Consider the following 18,999-nt stretch of genomic DNA (forward strand, 5'->3'; position numbering starts at 1 on the left):
GCCTGGTTGCCAGTCTGTAGACTCAACACCTTGGAAGTCTGATACTGAGAATGTCCATTTCCTTGGTGTGTGCATTCTTCCTTGGGTTGTAATATCAGATTATTGGTAAATACTGCCTCAGCTACTCATGCTTCCCTGCAGAAGATAAGGATTGTGTCTTCAGAAACATCTGTGTAAAGACCACAGAAAGGGCTGGGAATGTGGCTTAGTGGTAGAGTGCTTGTCTAGCATGTCTGGAGTCCTAGGTTCAATTCCTCAGTGCCATATAAACAGAAAATGCTGAAGTGGCACTGTAGCTCCAGAGGTAGAATGCTAGCCTTGAGCATAGATAGGCTTAGAGGTAGAGACCAGGCCCTGAGTTCAAGCCCTAGGACTGGCAAAAAAAAAAAAGGTGTAGAAGTAGCTAGTGGTGATAATTGTATATAATTATGAACAATCTTCATATGCCTAAAATCTAAAAATCATTAAAAGGTTGCTATTAAAGCATCACAAGCTACCTTCTGTGTGTATAACTTATTTTTATATATCAGTTAAAACAATTTTAAATGATGTGCTCCATACTACATATATGTTAACATAATAAAAATGAATTCTGAGGGGCCGGGAGTTTGGCCTAGTGGTTAAAGTGCTTGCCTAGCATGCATGAAGACCCGGGTTCGATTCCTCGGTACCACATACATAGAAAAAAGTCGGAAGTGGTGCTGAGGCTCAAGTGGTAGAGCTCTAGCCTTGAGAAAGTCCAAGGCCAGTGCTCAGGCCCTGAGCTCAAGCCCAGGACTGGCAAAAAAAATAAAAAAATAAATAAAAAAAATAAAAATGAATTCTGAATTCTGTGTGTTTGTACACCTGCACACATGTGTATTTGCCAGACTTGATTTTGAGCTCAGGACCTGGGTGCTGTCCCTGAGCTTTTTGCTCAAGGCAAGCATTCTACCACTTGAGTTACAACTCTACTTCTGACTTTTTTGGTAGTTAATCAGAGATAAGAATCTCAATGGCCTTTACAGGCTGGCTTTAAACCACAATGCTCAGATCTTGAGTAACTAGGATTACAGGCAATTTTTTTTTCCAAGAAAGATTCAATAACCAACTAAAGGCCAACTAGTAGTAGAGTGCTGGCTTAGCATGCACAATGCCTTCTGTTAAATTCCTCAGTACCACATGCTTAGGCCCTGACTGGCAAAAAAAAAAAAAAAAAAAAAAAAAAAAAAAGCAGTTAGATATCTGGGTTCCCCACTCATCATTGTCCTCTATGACCTTCACAAACTGACTTTTTTTTGGGGGGGGTCAGTCATGAGACTTGAACTCTGGGCCTGGGCGCCGTCTCTGAATTCTTCAACTCAAGGCTACCACCCTACCCCTTGAGAGCCACAGTGCCACTTTTGGTTGTCTGGTGGTTAATTGGAGAGAAGAGTCACAGCCCTGTTTTTGTGCCCGGGCTGGCTTTGAACCTCAATCCTCAGCTCTCAGCCTCCTGAGTAGCTAGGATTGCAGACTTGAGGCACTGTGCCCTGCCAACACAAAGTAACTTTTTTTTTTCAAGCCCAGTCCTGGGCTTGAGCTCAGGGCCTGCGCACTGTCCTTTGGCTTTCCTCAAAGCTAGAGCTCTACCACTTGAGCCACAGCACAATTTCTGGCTTTTTTTTATGTATGTGGTAGTGAGGAATTGAACCCAGGTCTTCGTGCATGCTAGTCGAGCACTCTACCACTGGGCCAAACTCCCAGCCCCACAAACTGATTTTTTGCCTACCTCCCTTTCCTCAACAGCTACACTAGACAAAGTCTCCTAGATTGGCTCTTCTAATTGTAAGAAGACATTGCAATCTGTCTAGCAATTGCCATCTGGAGACACGGCAATCTGTCTAGCAATTTTGGTTTTATAATATCAGAAGTCCGATCCTAGATCACTGCTATCTAGATCAGCGCTGGGCGACTCTGGTCAGCTATGGGGGAGGTGACTGATTATCATCCCGAGGCAGTTCCTCTTACGGGAGTTCGCCTTGGTGTTGTGCAAGCCCCTGATAAGGCCTCAGGCTTGGCCCACCTCCAGGATAAGCTTGCACAGGTCAAGAGATAATGCAACTCAAGGTGAAAATCTGGGAAGTCCTTATTAAAGCCTCTTTGTGCCTAAAGTCACAGTGGTTCTCAAACCCCACAGCTCTCCATCCTGCACTTGTGGCAATGTGGGAACTTGTGGGTCTCCTGCTGCTAACCTTAGCCTATCTCCTTTGGCCTAAGAGAACCCTCTTTGGTGCTAAGAGCCTCCCTAGAAGCCTCCCCTCCTTGCCCCTGGTCGGCAGCCTGCCATTTCTCCCCAAACATGGCCATATGCATGTCAACTTCTTCAAGCTGCAGGAGAAATATGGCCCCATCTTCTCCTTTCGTATGGGCCTCACGACTACAGTGGTCGTGGGTCACCAACAGCTGGCCAGGGAAGTACTTGTCAAGAAGGGCAAGGAATTCTCCGGGCGTCCCCAAGTGGTAAGTGCTGTCTCTTCTTCCTCTTCCTCATCATTCTCTGGGGTTGTGTAATTCAGGGTATGGTGTGTGTGTGTGTGTGTGTGTGTGTGTGTGTGTGTGTGTGTGTGTGTGTGCGTGTGTGTGTATTAGGACTTGAACTGAGGACCCCAAGCTCTCCCTCATGAGCATTCTTGCTCATGACTGGTACTCTACCACTTGAGCTCTGCCCCTAGTCAGGTGTTTTGCTTAATTAGAGACAGAGTTCTACAGAGTTTTCTGCCAGGGCTAGCTTTGAACTAAAATCCTCCAAGTCTTAGCCCCCTAAGTCACTAAGATTATAGCAATGAGCCTCTGGCACTCAGCTGTACAGTTCTTAATTTTTCCAAAATCAGACCAATGGGGTTTATGGGAGAGGACCAAACCCACTGCCCCATCCCAGCCTCTAAACTAGGCAATTAAAGGAATTAAAGACTGTCTAGCACGTACGTGTGGGGGGGGGGTGGATGCAGTGGACTGAGAGTCACCCCACTCACCTTACCCAGATGGAGTGATCATCTCAGGCCAGGCCTGTGCTCAACAAGTAGTTAGCACAAAAGCTTCCTGGGGAAAGTGAGTAGATGCAGTGTGGCTTTTGGAGGGCTGGGATTGCTGTTTCCCTGTGGCTCTGGTTCTGGCAACTGATCCACAAAAGCATTTCAGGGTTGCTCAGGACCTCAGTAAGCTTGCGGTTGAATTGTTCTAGAAAAACTACCCAGCACCCCCAGCCAGCACCTTGCTGTTTACCACTCCCTTGAACCCCCGAGCAGGGTTCCAACCTCTCAGCTTTGATCAGGCCAAGGGTGACTGAGTTTTCCTCAGACCAGTCAGGCAGATTGGCCGGCCAGTGACCTAGTACCCACCTTTTCTGCTTCCTCTCTGAAGCAGGAGAGAAGGAAAGTGGCTGCTCAGGTGAGGCTTGTCTGTCAAGGATGAAAGAGAGACTCTAGACCTTCATGACTTTAGCAGGGAAGATGCAGATGGAGCCAAGTCCAAATTGAGTGGGCAAAACATTTGCATTGTTCACAGATGGCGTTGGGTCATATAGGCTTGCCATGGAAAAGGAAAACCGAGAGAAGCCCCTCCTAGAGTGCTAAGCCAAGACAGACGTCTGAGAGCCTCTGGCTTCCTCTTCCCAGAACAGAGCTCTTCCACCCACAGCTCTGAAATTCAGAGAAATCCCAGGAGTCCCGCATTCAAATTCAGAACTTTCTCCTGGCTAAACAGTTTCTCTTAGAATTGGGAATAGAAGGCCTCAGCGCTTACAGTAGAGTGGAGTAGGGATGTTTCCCCATGGAAGTCAGTATGGGAGGTACCCCAGCTTCTCCCCCAGATACAGGGAGGGACTTAGAAGGGCCAGCACAAGGATGGGTGGATGGTGTGTCATTCATGATGCTTTGCTTGCTCTCTGAAGGAAACTCTCGGCATCCTGTCACACAGGGGGAAAGGCATTGCCTTCGCTGACTTCGGTGCCCAGTGGCATCTGCATAGGAAGTTGGCGCTGGGCACCTTTTCCCTGTTTAGGGATGGTGACCAGAAACTGGAAAAGCTCAGTAAGTATTTGGCTGACCCTGGGGTTTATCTCAATGGGGCGGGCAAGGGGAGGGAGAGAAGGGCTAGGAGTCCAGCCATTTCTTGGTGACTGCTGCCATCTAGTGGTCATATTGTATCTGTGCTGTCAAAGAAGGAGCTGAAAAGATGCTGATTCTGTGCCCCTCTCCTCAGTATGTCGGGAAATCAGTTCTTTATGTGACTTTCTGGCCACCTGCGATGGAAAGGACATAGATTTGTCCATGCCTGTCTTCACATCGATCATCAACATAATCTCCTTGATCTGCTTCAACATATCCTTCGAGAGAGAGGATCCTAGGTTGAAACTCATGAAGGACTTTACGGACGGCATCTTAGATAGTCTGGGCAAAGAAACTCTGGTGGACATATTCCCCTGGCTGAAGGTGAGGATGAAGCCAAGCCAGCGTCCCCAATATTTTTTACTGCCAGGCTCCAGACTCATCTTTTTCCTTGACCACCTCAGCCGCTGACCTCTTCCTTGTGTCTTCTAAGCATGGCTGCTTCACCACATAAATGAATCTGACTTTGGTTTGTTTGTTAGTTGGTTGGTTATGGAGCTTGAACTTTGGGCCTAGGCTCTGGTCCTGAGCTCAAAGGTGGCGCTCTACCACTTTGAGTAACAGCGCCACTTCTGGTTTTCTGGTAGTTAAGAGTCTCAAGGACTTTCGTGCCCGGGCTGGCTTTGAACCACAATCCTCAGACCTCAGCCTCCTGAGTAGCTAGGATTACAGCCGGTGCCCTGCTGGACCTGACTTTTTAATCAAGCATTTAAATATTCATGGTAATGAGTTATTTTCCAATGAAGCTTTCTGCATGTGTTCTCAGATTAAATTCCCTTGAAAAGAGGTGATTATCCCCAGTGTGTTCGTAAGAAAATAGCTTTAACCAAGTCAAGGAACTAGTTCAAGTCACGGGACTTAAGTTGGCCTTACTTCTCAGGGCTACTACCTACCATGGATGAGCACACAGCATGCTCAGGGATTGCTGATTGACGGAAAGAGGAAGGGGAGAGGAGGCCACCCCTTCTTACCTTTATCTGGACTTGTTCCAGCCTGGATGATCCCATTGTGTCCCTGTCTTGCCTCCCCATTTTGGCTGAAGGTCAGGTTTAGAATGAGACCTTTTCCTGGGACTAGAAAGCTAAAAGTAATTCTTTCTGCCAGAAAAGCCAAACGGAAGAAGGAAGGATTTGACCTTTCTTTCTATTCCCCAGATTTTCCCCAATAAAACCCTAGAAGCAATAAGGAAGAATGTCAAAATTCGAGATGAAATGCTGGGTGAAATTTTCAAAAAGCACAAGGTAGGTATGAGGCAGAGCCAATGTGAGTGCATGAGGCTGAGAGCAGGATGGTGGGGGGGTCCATTTTTGATGCTATAAGAGCCCAGAACCTAGCAGAAAGTCTGGGACATGACATACAGACAAACACAACCTAGTGAATGCCTGGGAGTGGGCAAGTGAGAAATGAAAAAGGATTTCAACCCTTTCCCCAAGTGATATCTCCTGTTTATAGATTCTGCCCAACTCCCTTGCATGTTCAAGCACAAGGAGCCTTGCTGATCAGCCATCTGGGCCCAAGTATGTGGAAGAAGGGGCCATTTCCTCATGGCTGCCTCCTACCTTCTCTCAACCCAGGAGAAATTCCAAAGCGACTCTGTCAGCAGCCTGCTGGACATTCTGATCCAAGCCAAAATGAACGCAGACAACAACAATACTGGCTCAGATCGGGACTCAAAGATGCTGTCAGATGCACACATCCTTGCCACGCTCGGGGACATCTTCGGGGCTGGCGTGGAGACCACTACCTCTGTGTTGAGTTGGATTGTGGCGTTCCTGCTGCACAACCCTCAGGTGAGCTTCTCTCCACTCCTGTGCTCCTTCTCTCCCTGGAATCCAGTCAGCCTGACTGACCTCTGTGTCCCAGACAGAAGGAGAGGCAATGACTTTTGACCTTCTCTGCAGGAAGGCAGAGCCCAAGCACGTACTACCTAGCTCTGGCCCTGGGTTAAATCTGTCTCGTCATCTAGAAGCAGCGAGGAAGCTGCGGGACCCTCTGGGAATGGGGCTGGGGCTGGGGCTACTGGATGGGACCATTTGGGTTCCGCTAAGCATGTAATTTGCTTAGGCTTAAACATCCTGATTGTGTGCATTTTGCTCCATGCCCTAGGTGAAGAAGGAAATCCAGGATGAGATTGATCAAAATATAGGTTTCAACCGAATGCCAAATTTCAGTGATCGAACCCACCTCCTCCTGGTGGAGGCCGCCATTAGAGAGGTGCTCCGCATCAGGCCCGTGGCCCCATTGCTCATCCCCCACAAGGCCAACACCAACTGCAGGTGTGCCTTCCCTTCCTACCTCCAGGAGACAGCCAGCCCTGCTCCCCAGCCCACTGGTTTCCTATTCCCTCCCGCCCACCTGTCAGCCACTACCAGCCATGCTAGCCCTCGCCCTTCCGATTCCCATATCACCCCGCCTGCCTCCCTACAAATGAAACCACAGATCCACCTAGCTTCCCTCAGAGACGGAGGGCTACCCTCAGAAACATACTTCTGGGATGAAAGACTTTGTTCCTACACAGTCCAGGGTCTTACAAGGCTGGATTCATGTTTGGGGGGGCAAGAGCTGAGGAAAAGATGAGCAAATGGAAACAAGGGAATAAAAGTTCTTTTTCCTAGGAACAGGGCACGTTGAGACTTGGGGCTGGGTAGGAATGGAAAGGCAAGGTTCCAAACCCCTTCTTCTCTCTCTCTGGGGCAGCATTGGTGAGTTTGCCATTCTCAAGGACACACAAGTCATCATCAATTTGTGGGCACTGCACCACAATGAGAAGGAATGGCACCAGCCAGACAAGTTCATGCCTGGTGAGTTCTTGTCCCATGCCATCCCAATCTTCTCCCCAGGACCACATAGCCAGTCTGGACTTGCCACCCTTTACCCCTCCTGAATGTACCACTAGAGAATTCTCAGACCTGTTACCACCCCCATGCTGCTGCAGGCGGATCCAGATTCCTTACTGCCCATTTCTCTCTTGTCTCGTTTGTAAATTTGTTTCTTAGAGAAATCCTAGAGGCATCTGTCTCCCAGTAAACCTACCCTTCCCCTCCCCACTACTTTTCTTCCATATCATGAAGGGATGCGCTCACGGCTCCATGTTTGCTTGAGTGGGATTCCTGGGTAGGGCAATGGCTTCTTCTCGGCCAGGATGGAGACATGAGTCTGCATGCCCTGGGCCGTGGCTGACGCCTCCCTTTTCCCACAGAGCGCTTCTTGGATCCAACTAAGAGCCAGCTCATCACACCCTCGTTAAGCTACCTGCCTTTCGGAGCTGGTCCCCGCGCCTGCGTAGGAGAAGCCCTGGCCCGCCAGGAGCTCTTCCTGCTCACTGCCTCCTTGCTGCAGAGATTCGAACTTGAGCTGCCTGATGATGGGAAGCTGCCTTCTCTGGAGGGTGACCCCAAAGTGGTCTTTCTGATTGAGCCTTTCAAAGTGAAAGTCAAGGTGCGCCAGGCCTGGAAGGAAGCCCAGGGCGAGGAGAGCACCCAGCATGCCTAAGACCACCTGATACGACTCCACAGCACAGAATTAGCGGGATGATTTCTCTTACAATTCTGCCTGTAGCAAGGGCAGGTGATGTACATAAAAGCACCCATGTGACTTTAGGAAGTCCCTGAGCAACCAGTCCCTGTGTTCGTTTACTCGTTCTGTCTGTAAACGTTTTATTGAGTGTATACTATGGGACATTCAGCATCTCTGGACACTCAGGCTCCCTGATCTCATGGAAGTTGCATTCTAGAGGAGGCTGAGAAATAAACAAGAACTTCAGAGACTCATAAATGCCTTGAAGTTGGTTATATTGGGTGATGTGAGAAGGGAAGCTACTGTCAACAAGGGGTGTGGGGGGTAAAGAACGCCAGGGAAAGGGGTGGGGGAAGGGCAGGAATGAAGATGTCAGGAAAAGTGACCAGTGTTGCAGGAACAGGTGAAAAGGTCTCCAGAAGGTCTGATTAGCAGAGAGAATGAGCTGGAGAACAAACACAGCTGGGGTCAGATGTCAGCTGGGGCTTTTGCAAGGAGCAGAGAGTTCAGGTGTCCACTCAATATAGGAAGTCACTGGTGGGTTGTCCACAAAGAAGTGCAAAGACTTTTGTTGTTTTGTGCTTTGCTAGTACTGTAGCTTGAATTCAACACCTTATGCTTGCTTGGTTTGCTTGTCCACAGCTGGCATTCTACCACTTGAGTCACACCTCTGGGCCAGCTTTTTTCTGGTTAATTAGAGATAAAATCTGAGCACTTTTCTGCCAAAGTTGACTTTGAACCACAAATCTTTTGATCTCAGGCTCCTGAGTAGCTAGAACTACAGGTGTGAATTTACCAGCACCCAGCTTGATGTATGTATTGTATGTGGTCATGGGACTTAAACTCAGGACATAGGCTCTGTCCCTGAGCTCTTTCTGCTCAAAGCTAGCGCTCTGCAACTTAGAGTCACAGTGCTATTTCCGGTTTCTGGTGGTTAACTGGAGATAGAGTCTCAGACTTTCCTGCCCTGACTGGCTTTGAACCGTGATGCTCAGATTTCAGGCTCCTGAATAACTAGGATTATAGGAAAGAGCCACTAGAGCCCAGTATTTGTTTGTTTGTTTGTTTGTTTATTGTGGATCATGGGGCATGAACTCTGGGCCTAGGCATTGTTCCTGAGCTCTTTGAGCTCAAAGCTAATGTTCTAACACTTGAGCCACAGTGCCATTTCTGGTTTTCTGGCAGTTAATTGGAGATGAGTCTCACTTTTGTACCTGGGCTGGCTTTGAGCCATGATCATTAGATCTCAGCCTCCTGAGTAGCTAGGATTACAGGTGTGAGCCACCAGCGCCTGGCTTGCTTTGTATTTTTAAAAGCTCATCCTAGTCACCGCATGGACAATGCTCCCTGATAGACTGGTTTGGGGAACAGGAAGAACAATTAGGAAGGAGGTTGTTGTGCTGGTCTAAAAAAACAACCCAATGAGGACTTAGACCACGGGCACAGCAGGGAAAGCAGTGAGCAGTAAAGAGATGGATTGAGGTTCATTTTGAAAGTAGAGCAACAAATCATGTCTACTTACAGCCAAGCAGATGGCACTGTACTTACTTGGTACTTACTTGGCCTTGTAGAGGTATGTGTATAACCAGCAGGTTGGGCCTGACACAGCCATGCCACCACAGCCATCTTGGTCCCCATGGGTGAGAATGTCCTCTTTTTCCTCCTCTCCCTGCATGGGGGAAAGGACTTCTCCAGCTCCCTTATCCAGCAGTACCTGGGATCTACCCCTTTTCCTAAAAGTCTGAGCTGCCTTCTCTCTAGATGCTAGAAGCCAGATTCCTTTAGACCGCGAAAGTAGACCATCTTCAAATCTTGACTACTGGTTAGGCTCTATGAATGTTCCCAGACAACCCAGGAGAAATGGAGTCTAGATCTCCAGCCTAGAAACAGGCCCATCTCCCAGGTACTAGTCAGACCAGTATCAGAACACCACATCCTTCCTTCTCTGACTGGAAGTACCAACAGGCCATCACCAAGCTCCAAGACAGACAGAAAAAATCCAAAGGGTTGACAAGGCTCATTTGCGTTACCATAGCTACTCAAGAGGCAGAGATCTGAGGATGACAGTTTAAACCAATCTGGGCTGGAAAATCTTTGAGATTCTTCTCCAATTAACTACCAGAAATGCCAGAAGCTGTAGCTCAAGCGCTAGAAACAAACAACAAAAAACAAAAAGAGAGACAGAGAGATTCACAGAGAGACACACACACAAGGATTTCATTTACAGCGGTAGATTGAAGCTTTATAAAAAGTTGTGAATCCAGCGTAGTAAACCATTCTCTACTATGTTCCCAACTCAGTCTTGGCCTTCACCAGCCAGTGACCCAGGATAAAGCTGAAGAGCCCAGAGCAGAGTTCATGAGTGGCAGTGTTGACTACAGCCTTCCTCAGAATCTGCCTGGGATCTGGGAGAGAAGCTGACACCATGATGCGGAGGTTGCCTCTCTCATCTCCCTGGCTCCTCTGCCCAAGCAGGCTGCTGAGCGAGAGCCAGACTGTTCCTTGCTGGAAGCAGATGGGGAAGGACTGGTGAGAGGAGAGCTGAGTATTTAAAATTGGCTAGAATTTAAGAAGGCACTTTATGGACTGGTGATAAATACATAAACCATTAGCAAATGGCCTATGTTCTTTGTGGAAGCAGTGAGTAAGCTGAGTTAGGTGGAAAAAAGCCTGTCTTCAACCAGAGTTAGAACATTGAATGGAAGAGAAACAAGAGACAAACTCTTCATTTTGAACATGAGGAAGCAAGAGTCATTCATTGTGGGGTAGGTAGTGTGTGCACATGCATGACACAGTTACTTAGCTGCAGGATTGGGAACCCAAGATTTCAGTGCCGCACAGAGGATTCCACCATGCTTTTCTGCTTGTTGCTGGATGTCATGCAGAGGGTTTCTGGATGGTTAGCCAGGAAATGTACTTTTCTGAAAAGCTATGCCCTTTTGGAAAATAATCTCGTGGACTGACAGTGTGCCCCAACTTCCGCTCTTGGCTGGATGTAAGGCTTTTCCCCTCCCCTTCATCCTGAGATCCCTGCATCCCTCAGCCTCAAAGAGAACGGCAAGACATTCCAGTTCACCATGGCTGCCCTGTTAGCCTTTGGCCTGTTTCTGGGCACTAAACCACATGAGGATCTGCCTGGGTATGAACTGGGGAGGTCCAGTGTCTATCCAGGGGCACGATCCTCCCTCTCTAGAGTTCAAGACTGGGTCCTCTTGTGCTCTTTACCTTGCATATCAGCACCTGACAAGGTTAAGCCTCTGTCTTGAATCTCAGGAAACCTAATGTAGAAGAAAGACTGCAAAAGCAGGAAGGGATTTGCCAGGACTAAGTGTGCATGCACAGTATTGAGGTCAAGCGTGGTGCCTCAGTCATTCATGCATGCTAGGCAAATTGTCTTCCACTGAGCTACAGCCCAGCCTCGCCATTTACCCCTTCTGACCTGGGACTGTCCTTAGCCAGTAGTGAAATGGTAAATAAATGTTTTAACCACTAGCTCTTTGAGGACCTGGTACCAACTGCTTTTGGCTTTTTTTGTTGGTGCTGGTCATGGCACTTGAACTCTGGGCCTGGGCGCTGTCCCTGAGCTCCTCAGCAAAAGGCTACCACTCCAGTCCACCACTTGAACCACAGTGCCACTTCCGGTTTTCTGTGGTTCACTGGAGATAAGAGTCTCAGGTCCTTTTGTGCCAGGGCTGGCTTTGAACTGCAATCCTCAGATCTCAGCCTCCTGAGTAGCTAGGATTTCGGGTACGAGCCATTGGCGCCTAACAACTTTGGCTTTCTTAAACCTCAATTTTCCATCTATATTATGGCGGTGTGTAATACAGAGGGAAATGCCCAGATGGGTGTAGAAATAAAATAGTACCTGTGTTGCTTTGAAAATCATTTGATTTTCTACCTACAAAACTTGTGGTGCCTCAGTAGATACTGGCTTTATCATCTACTTGCCTCCCTCCTCAGAGTTGTGAATCTCCCAAAAGCCACCAGGCTGGTCAGGAGGAGGCGCAGGTATGTGCAGATGCGACCTTATCCTCAGGCTCTGTCCTGCCTGGCCTTCGGAGGCAGGACATGCTGACAGCAGCGGGCGGCATGGGTGGAGAGCCCCAAAACAATCTCTCCATAGCTCACACAGATGGGGTTTTGTAATACTTTCCAGCAGGACTGAGTTGAGTCTTGGTGAGACAATATGAAATGGAAAGAACACTGAACTCTGAGGTGATAAGAGTCACACAGTGAGGAGAAACTTCAGATCAAAACATCTCCCACTCACAAACATTGCAAGTTCTATTTTTGTCTCCTCCTGGGAAGAGCAAGCCATTCTTTCAAGGAAGAGGATCCAGCGCCAGCTTAACTCTTCAGAATTCTACCTTTCCCAAGGTCGCTCCCTCCCTGTGAACCTGACATTTATCTGAAGACTTGTGGCAGACGCCAGGCATCTTAGAGCGAGGCCATTCCAGTTCTGAGGTGTGGAGGTAAAGGGGAGACCAGAGGACACCTAGGCAAAACGCTCACCCCATGAGGAATGGGGAACAAGAAGATGCTGAGGAACTGGGCCCTGCGCTCCCTCCTTGGGTAATACCTGCTCCACTACCCCTTCCTCTGGTTCCCTCACCTTTTATACAAGTTATAAGTTCTTTACATGGCTTGTGGACCCGATATTACAGCTCTTCTGTTTAGCCTATGAGTTAATTCAATCAGGCTTGGAATCACCTGCTGTTATTTATTAGCTTCGTGATCTCAGACAAGTTCAATCCTCGAATGCCCAACTCATTACTATTGATAAATGGTAGAAATCATTATAAAGCAGGAATAATTATAACCTATGCCTTGGAAAGCTGTTTTTGTGGTTAAAATATGAAAATGTAGGACCGGGAGTTTTGCCTAATGGTAGAATGCTTGCCTAGCAAGCACGAAGACCCGGATTCGATTCCTCAGTACCATGTACACAGAAAAAGCCAGAAATGGTGCTGTGGCTCAAGTGGCCGAGTGCTAGCCTTGAGGAAAATGCCCAAGGACAGTGCTCAGGCCCTGAGTTCAAGTCCCAGGACTGGCAAAAAAAAAAAAAAAAAAGGAAAGAGAAAAGAAAATGTAAAGCCAGGCACTGGTGACTCATGCCTGAAATCCTAGCCACTCAGGAGACTGAAATGAGAGGACTTAGATATAAAACTAGCTCAAGGAAAAGTCTGTGACTCCATCTCGGCAAAAAGCTGAAACCAGCAAAAAGCAGGGCTGGAGACATGCCTCAAATGGTAGACCACCAGTTAACATGACACGGAATTCAAACTCTGGTACTGGCAAATGAAAGAAAGAAAAGAAAAGAAGAGAGAAAGAGAAAGAAAGAAAGAAAGAAAGAAAGAAAGAAAGAAAGAAAGAAAGAAAGAAAGAAAGAGAAAGAAAGAAAGAAAGAAAGGAAGGAAGGAAGGAAGGAAGGACATAGCTACTAAGATGCTTATAGATAATGTCAGCATTGGGTAAACAGTAAATAAAATGCAGATAAATGAAGTTAAAATATTTTTTTTTTTTTGGCCCCCTTCTCTTTCTGGCCCCGCTCGCTCCGGCCCCCGCTCGCTCTGGCCCCGCTCGCTCTGGCCTCGCTGGCTCCGGCCCCGCTCGCTCCGGCCACCACTCGGTTGGGCCACCACTCGGTTGGGCTCCTCTTGCTTGCTTTCGCTCTCTGTCGCTTGTTGCAGTCTCGTCTCTGCCACTTCCGGCTTGGTGTGTCTCGTCTCTGCCACTTCCGGCTTGGTTGTGTATGTGGGATACCGAGGAATCGAACCCGGGTCTTTGTGCATGCTAGGCAAGCACTTTAACCGCTAGGCCAAACTCCCGGGCCCAAGTTAAAATATTTTTATTACCTGCTTACCTCTCCCATTTCACCACTTTCCAGAAATGCAGTCACCTAGAAAATAAATTGTTTCCCAGTCTCCAGGTGAGGTTTCCCAGAGGCTGGTGCACAGACGTAGACAATAATCTGCAGGATAAATGTGTGTTGGGTAGTCTATCTGTATAGTTACTTCCTCCAGGAAGCCTACCTCAAATCTGCAAATGACTCAATTCTCACCCACATCTTGTACACACATGCTCGGCAGATCTACCATGTGCTGCAGCTACCTGTGTGCACGGCTTCCTCTCCAGACATGCCAGGCCCGACACATTCCCTAAGCCTAGCACATGGTAGGTGCTCAGGCAGATGGTCAACCAAGCCCACTTCCCACTCCTCCAGAATCAAACTCTGGATTTTGTCCCTGGTGGAAAGTTTCTTGAAATTCTTGCTCATCAAAACTCCTTTGTCTAAAGCTTCAGGGCACTGGCAGTCTTCTAAACCTGGTCACACGAGACAACAGAGGCGATTGTCATACCTTGCTGAAGAAGTGGGGAACTCAGTAACCCAGGAGCCTGAACACACGGGTACAGACACAGCTTCGGGCAAGCCGCTCATTAAGAGTTACATCATTTTGTTTTGACACTAGCTTTAAAATGGTAGGAATGGCACACACCCACCTGTGGTTTTAAGAGAAGTCCTCAGACAAGATAGCTACACTAGTTACCTGAAAGAAGCCATAAGCAGACAAGGAACTAGAAAGAAACTACCTCAGGTACCTGAGAGGCCAGGACAGGATCTTAAGGTCAAAGGCAGCAGAGGTCAAGTCTGGCTAACTGAACTTTTTCGTGTGCCAATTGGCAGTGGGATTTGAACTCAGGGCCTCACATTCAATCAGTCTGCCTGTTTAGCTGGCACTCAACCACTCAAGTCATGTCTCTAGCATGGCTTTTGCTAGCAAATTGGAGATAGTCTCGAGAGCTTTTGTGCACAAGCTAGCTTCTATCCAAATTCTCCAAGTCTCAGCGTTTTGAACAGCTAGGACTATAGGTGTGAGCCGAAAGTGCCTGGCTAACTTTGAGCTCTCGGAAACAATGGGACTGGTTAGTGGGTAAGCTCTGAGCCTAAGGAGAACTACACTCACTGCCGGCAATCTGGACACTGGACATTGGTAAGCACACCACTGAGGGAACAGGAGCCCCTTTGGGGAAGGCTGACTTTGCCCAGCATGGCTGCCCTTTCCCACTGCCTTTCTTTACACCTGCTTCAACATTCTAAGAGGGATCTTCAACAGAAAGCCTCGCAATTACGAGGATAGTCCTCAGACCCTGCTCAGGCTCATTCTACCTCCTCCTGGAAGGAACCATCCATCACTCTACCCAACCCACCTCATGTAGTTATTAACTATTTCACACAGGTATGCCTTTGTTGGCCTTGTCACAGATTTCACATTTCCTTGGCATCCAGGAATGTGCTGGGCACAAAATGGGAAAACTCAATACATATTTTATATATTAAATTCCACAGCCAAGCACTCACCCATTTCTGTCTTATGAACAAAAGAGACCTCTGAATGCTTATCTCTGAGTGCTACTCTAGCCCTTTTTTAGTTATTTATCAAAGAGGGTCTCGTGTTTATAGCCAGGCCAGCTTGATCCACAATCCTTCTAGCTACAGTAGACTGACAGGCCTGCACTTTGTCAGCTAGCTTCCTTTTACATCTTCTGTTTATGTAATGGTTATCTGACAAAATCTGTTTCTGATTTTTGAGGGTCTGATTTTTAACCTGTTCCTGGGGTTTCACAAAGCATTCCAGACAAGTTTGGAGGAAAATTCTTCAGGACAAGGTGCAGACTCAGCACAGCACCCAGGCTGCCCTTGCCCTGGGATTTGTTTGGCCCAGCACTCTGTTCTCAACTGCTCTGTGACATGGCTGGGTCACTTAGGGTCTGTGGTGGGACTCCCTGAAGTCTGAGAAAGAAGAAAACAGGAACAAAGTATTGCAAGAGAAAAGTGCAGTAGCTGTTTGGGACTGAATTTTATTTGGGCTTCTCACAGTGGCTAGAGCCACTCTGTCTTCAGAACAATCACAGCACAGGAAATGCGTCACCAAGACTGCCCAGAAAAGTCTGACCAGCTGAATCTTATTGCTTAAAATACACATATTCACAATAACTGACAAATGGGGATGTGCCTCTTACAGGAATGTGTTAGCATTCGCAAATCTTCCAGCTGTAGCACCAAGCCCTCCATCAACCCCTTCCTTCTCATTCACCTAGCTCAATCAAGATGGAAACCAGACTCAATCTAAATCTTCCCTGGCCCCAACTCTTCCCTCAGTCGCCCACTTCCAGCTCACTTGTCAGCAGAAGCAACCAGAGCTTGATACAACCATCAAGCTCAGCGTGGCCAGTGCATTTTCTTCTTCTGGGACCTTCAGGACAGGATGCTGGAGCAAAGCCAACAGTCATCGCTCAGGCCAGTGGTGACAGGGGGAACGAAGCTTGCGAGGGTCAGAACTCATCGTTTGACCAGTTAAGTGAAAAAGGATTTGTTTTGGTAAATAAAACTTGTTCTCCTCTGAGCCACCTCAGTGAGCTGTGTGCGATTTAAAGAAGGTGACAGCACAGGGAAGGGCTGTAGCTGCGCTCTGCACCAGCCTTTTGGAGCCTGTCAGGTATCAGTGGAGGACGGTGCGGAACTATGGCACGAGGGTGTCTGCCAACACCTTCTAGCAATCCTGGACAGTCAAGCTCTGGGCCACAGCCAGTTCAAGCTCACCACGGAAGATCCAGCCAAGCTTCTGTCCCCAGTGGCTGTGGACACTCCTGTGGGCTGACATGGAGGGCAAGGGCCAGCAGAGGAAGGCAGATGGGTTTGGAGCACGTTTCCATGTACAGGAAAGAGAACACAGGCCTCTGAGTGTCCACGGAGCAATGTGCAAATTGCAGTGATTACAGAGTGAAACCTCTCCCTGGAACACAGTGTCTCTGGCAAACACAGGCGGCTGCCATGGACATGCTGTTGAATACACCCGAGTACACAGGCAGACGTTTGTTCAGTAAACAGTAAATGCGTAAAATAAATTACCTTGAGAGGGCCATACCTGCTCTGGATGTGCCTAACTTGAGCAGAATGGCTGCTGTTCAAAGTAGCTTCACAGAAACACAGAGCTCGGAGCTCACAATTAACATACACCACACAACAAGGACATATAGATACACACACACACACACACACACCACTCAAAGTCATTGTGTACAGACTTCACTTTGTTCGACATGGATTTTGGTTTTGTGGCATCCAAATGCAGACACTCATTCGCCTCACAGTCTTGGATTTGTCTGTTTTTGTGTGTATATATATATATTTTCCTTTCCCCCCCATTTCTTACCATAATGTTAATGCCTAGTCTGAATATCATCATTCAAGAGAGGACAAAGAACCAAACTCTATGAACAGGGTTGGACAAGGAATGTTAATTTCGGCAGCTTGCTTCTTTCCGAGGTTTCCTATCAAAGCTCTACTGGTTCTCTGAAGGCAAACGATAACGAGGATCTGGGGTCCTGCTGGAGGGAGTCCTGCACTCCTGCCCAGGCTACAGGAAAGCAAGGCACCCTACTCCAACAGGCAAGAGGCAGACACACAGGCAATCAAGGTGTCTCTTCCAAGTGGTTGGTTGAAAACAAACATCAAGATAGAATCAAAGAGAAAACAATGAGAGCCAGGCTAAGGGGCTGTCTCTCCCCAAATGCACAGCTTCTACAGATCATCTGTTCACAAGGGACAGAAAGACACAAAGGCCCGCACGCAGTAAGCTTGGGCTGGATGAGGACAAGGGCCTTCTGTTCACAAAAAGCCCAGAGCCACCATCACTCAGTCCTGCACACATTCCCTTCTGAACCAACTGCAGCCAGACTCTTTGAAGGCCATCATCTTGTCTGGAAGCAAACAGCTACCTGTCTATTGGTAATGCTGCCTTCCACTGGCTTGTCATCTGTTGGGCAGCATAACCTGAATCAGCTCCAGCCAGGAAGGCCTACTGGGAAGGGGCCCTCAAGGAAGCACAGCATTGCACTGAACTGGTTATCTGGGATTTGAGAGCCCAACAATCCACCGGCTAACCACCTGCCGGGCAGCTCTCATCCTTCTGCAGGATTAGCTCAATGCCAGCTTTAGACACTGGCAACCACAAGTGACAATGCCCAGGCCCCTGGGGGCTTCCTTCTTCAAGGAGGGCCAAGATAAGCTGCCTCTCCTGGAACTGAGACATGGCAAAGATGTGTGAAACTAAAACTGAGCATAAATCTACTCCATCACCAAGGATCCTGTCAGGGCACAGTCCCAGCCCCCACTCCTTGGGGGCTTTTTAAAACACACATCTCCCTCACCCAAGCAGGTAGGTGAGATATGACTTGAAAAACAGAAGAAGGGCATAAGTAAGGGGCAAAAGGAATGAGTGACAGAACCAGCTACACAGCCCTCCACAACACTGCGCTTTTGTGGGGGGAAGGCATCTATACCCCAAACTGTACGTGGAGATGTAGGAAATGTAGGAGAGGAGAGAGAAAAACAAACAAAAACAAACAAAAAGAGAATGAAGTGGCTGTACCACTTCTGAAAGTCACTTAATGCTTCTCTGTGGGTCTTCTCTGCCCTGGTCACTTGCCAAATCCTCAGGTACAGGCAAGGCCTGCTCTAGCTGGGGGAGCTGCTGCTCTGGGAGTTTGGGGAGTCCTGTTCATTGATGGTGTTCAGCAGCAGGCACGCGGGTGGCCGTGGCAGGTGGGGGTGCCCGGGCTCTTGAGCCTGCTCCTCAGAGGCCTGACAGAGCCCTTCCTCCTCGTCGATAGGAGGTCGCACGTGGCAACTGTCACAGAAGTCCAGGGGACCATCCAAGGCATCATCAATAAGCGTGCTGAACTCTTTGAGGTCGTCGTCATGGTGGCCCCGGTTGCACACACACACCTCAATGCCCGAGTCACCTGTGAAGCGGCGATGTCTGCCAGGCGTCTTGTCTTTGCTGTCAGGGAGTGCACCATGCTCCCAGCCGGAATCTTTCAGCAGCTGCTCCTTACATTCGGAATCCTTGTCCAGGAAAGCCCCAGGGTCAAGCTCCCCAAGGCCAGCCACTGAGCCACTAGACTCCATTGCTGGGGCTTTATTGGCTGCTTGGTCAGCTGGCACATCAGAGGGCTCAGGGTCAGAGGTGCTGGGGGATCTCGTGCTGCTTCCGCTGGGCCGAGACAAGGGGCTACTCTGTGCCCCCTGAGGACCCCAGGTGGGATCAGCACCTGGGGGGCTGGCACCTGCAGGGCCACACTGAGGCGGCAGTGGCTGGGGCGGCTGCTGCTGCTGTAGTTGGAAGGCACTATATGGTGGGGGAGGAGTTGGAGGTCGGTTCACCACTTCCTCATAAGGAGGTAGTAAATAGTTTGGCAAAAACCCTAAAATGAGGAGGCAGGGAGGAAAAATTACTGCACTGGCCATCAACCTAGGACACTAAACATTGGCACTGTCCCTTCCCAGTCCTGC

General features: G+C 48.5%; 2 protein-coding genes across 2 annotated transcripts in view; one reads left to right on the top strand and one right to left on the bottom strand.

Moving 5' to 3' along the window:
• Positions 1 to 2,152: 2,152 nt before the first annotated feature.
• On the top strand, positions 2,153 to 7,884 carry Cyp17a1 (cytochrome P450 family 17 subfamily A member 1). Its single transcript, XM_090346897.1, has 8 exons — positions 2,153 to 2,481; positions 3,911 to 4,049; positions 4,222 to 4,451; positions 5,282 to 5,368; positions 5,702 to 5,917; positions 6,234 to 6,403; positions 6,825 to 6,928; positions 7,327 to 7,884. The coding sequence occupies exons 1-8, from the start codon at positions 2,182 to 2,184 to the stop codon at positions 7,617 to 7,619; spliced, it is 1,539 nt and encodes a 512-aa protein (XP_090203023.1). The 5' UTR covers positions 2,153 to 2,181; the 3' UTR covers positions 7,620 to 7,884.
• Positions 7,885 to 15,488: 7,604 nt separating this feature from the next.
• The window catches only part of Wbp1l (WW domain binding protein 1 like), a 56,725-nt gene continuing 53,214 nt past the window's right edge, over positions 15,489 to 18,999 (bottom strand). The window contains exon 4 of the mRNA XM_090345981.1: positions 15,489 to 18,911. Within this exon, the coding sequence (XP_090202107.1) occupies positions 18,163 to 18,911 (749 nt within the window). The 3' untranslated portion in view covers positions 15,489 to 18,162. The remainder of the gene's footprint in view (positions 18,912 to 18,999) is intronic.

Source organism: Megascapheus bottae, chromosome 15 (genome assembly GCF_031878675.1).
Source record: "Megascapheus bottae isolate mThoBot1 chromosome 15, mThoBot2.hap1, whole genome shotgun sequence".
NCBI classification, from domain to species: domain Eukaryota; kingdom Metazoa; phylum Chordata; class Mammalia; order Rodentia; family Geomyidae; genus Megascapheus; species Megascapheus bottae.

Bases quoted from the DNA above. Each gene is read 5' to 3' on its own strand.
- Cyp17a1 (XM_090346897.1), top strand. From the start codon at position 2,182: ATGTGGGAACTTGTGGGTCTCCTGCTGCTAACCTTAGCCTATCTCCTT. The intron at 2,482-3,910 runs GTAAGTGCTGTC...TGCTCTCTGAAG, and splicing joins TCTCCGGGCGTCCCCAAGTG to GAAACTCTCGGCATCCTGTC. The intron at 6,404-6,824 runs GTGTGCCTTCCC...TCTCTGGGGCAG, and splicing joins AAGGCCAACACCAACTGCAG to CATTGGTGAGTTTGCCATTC.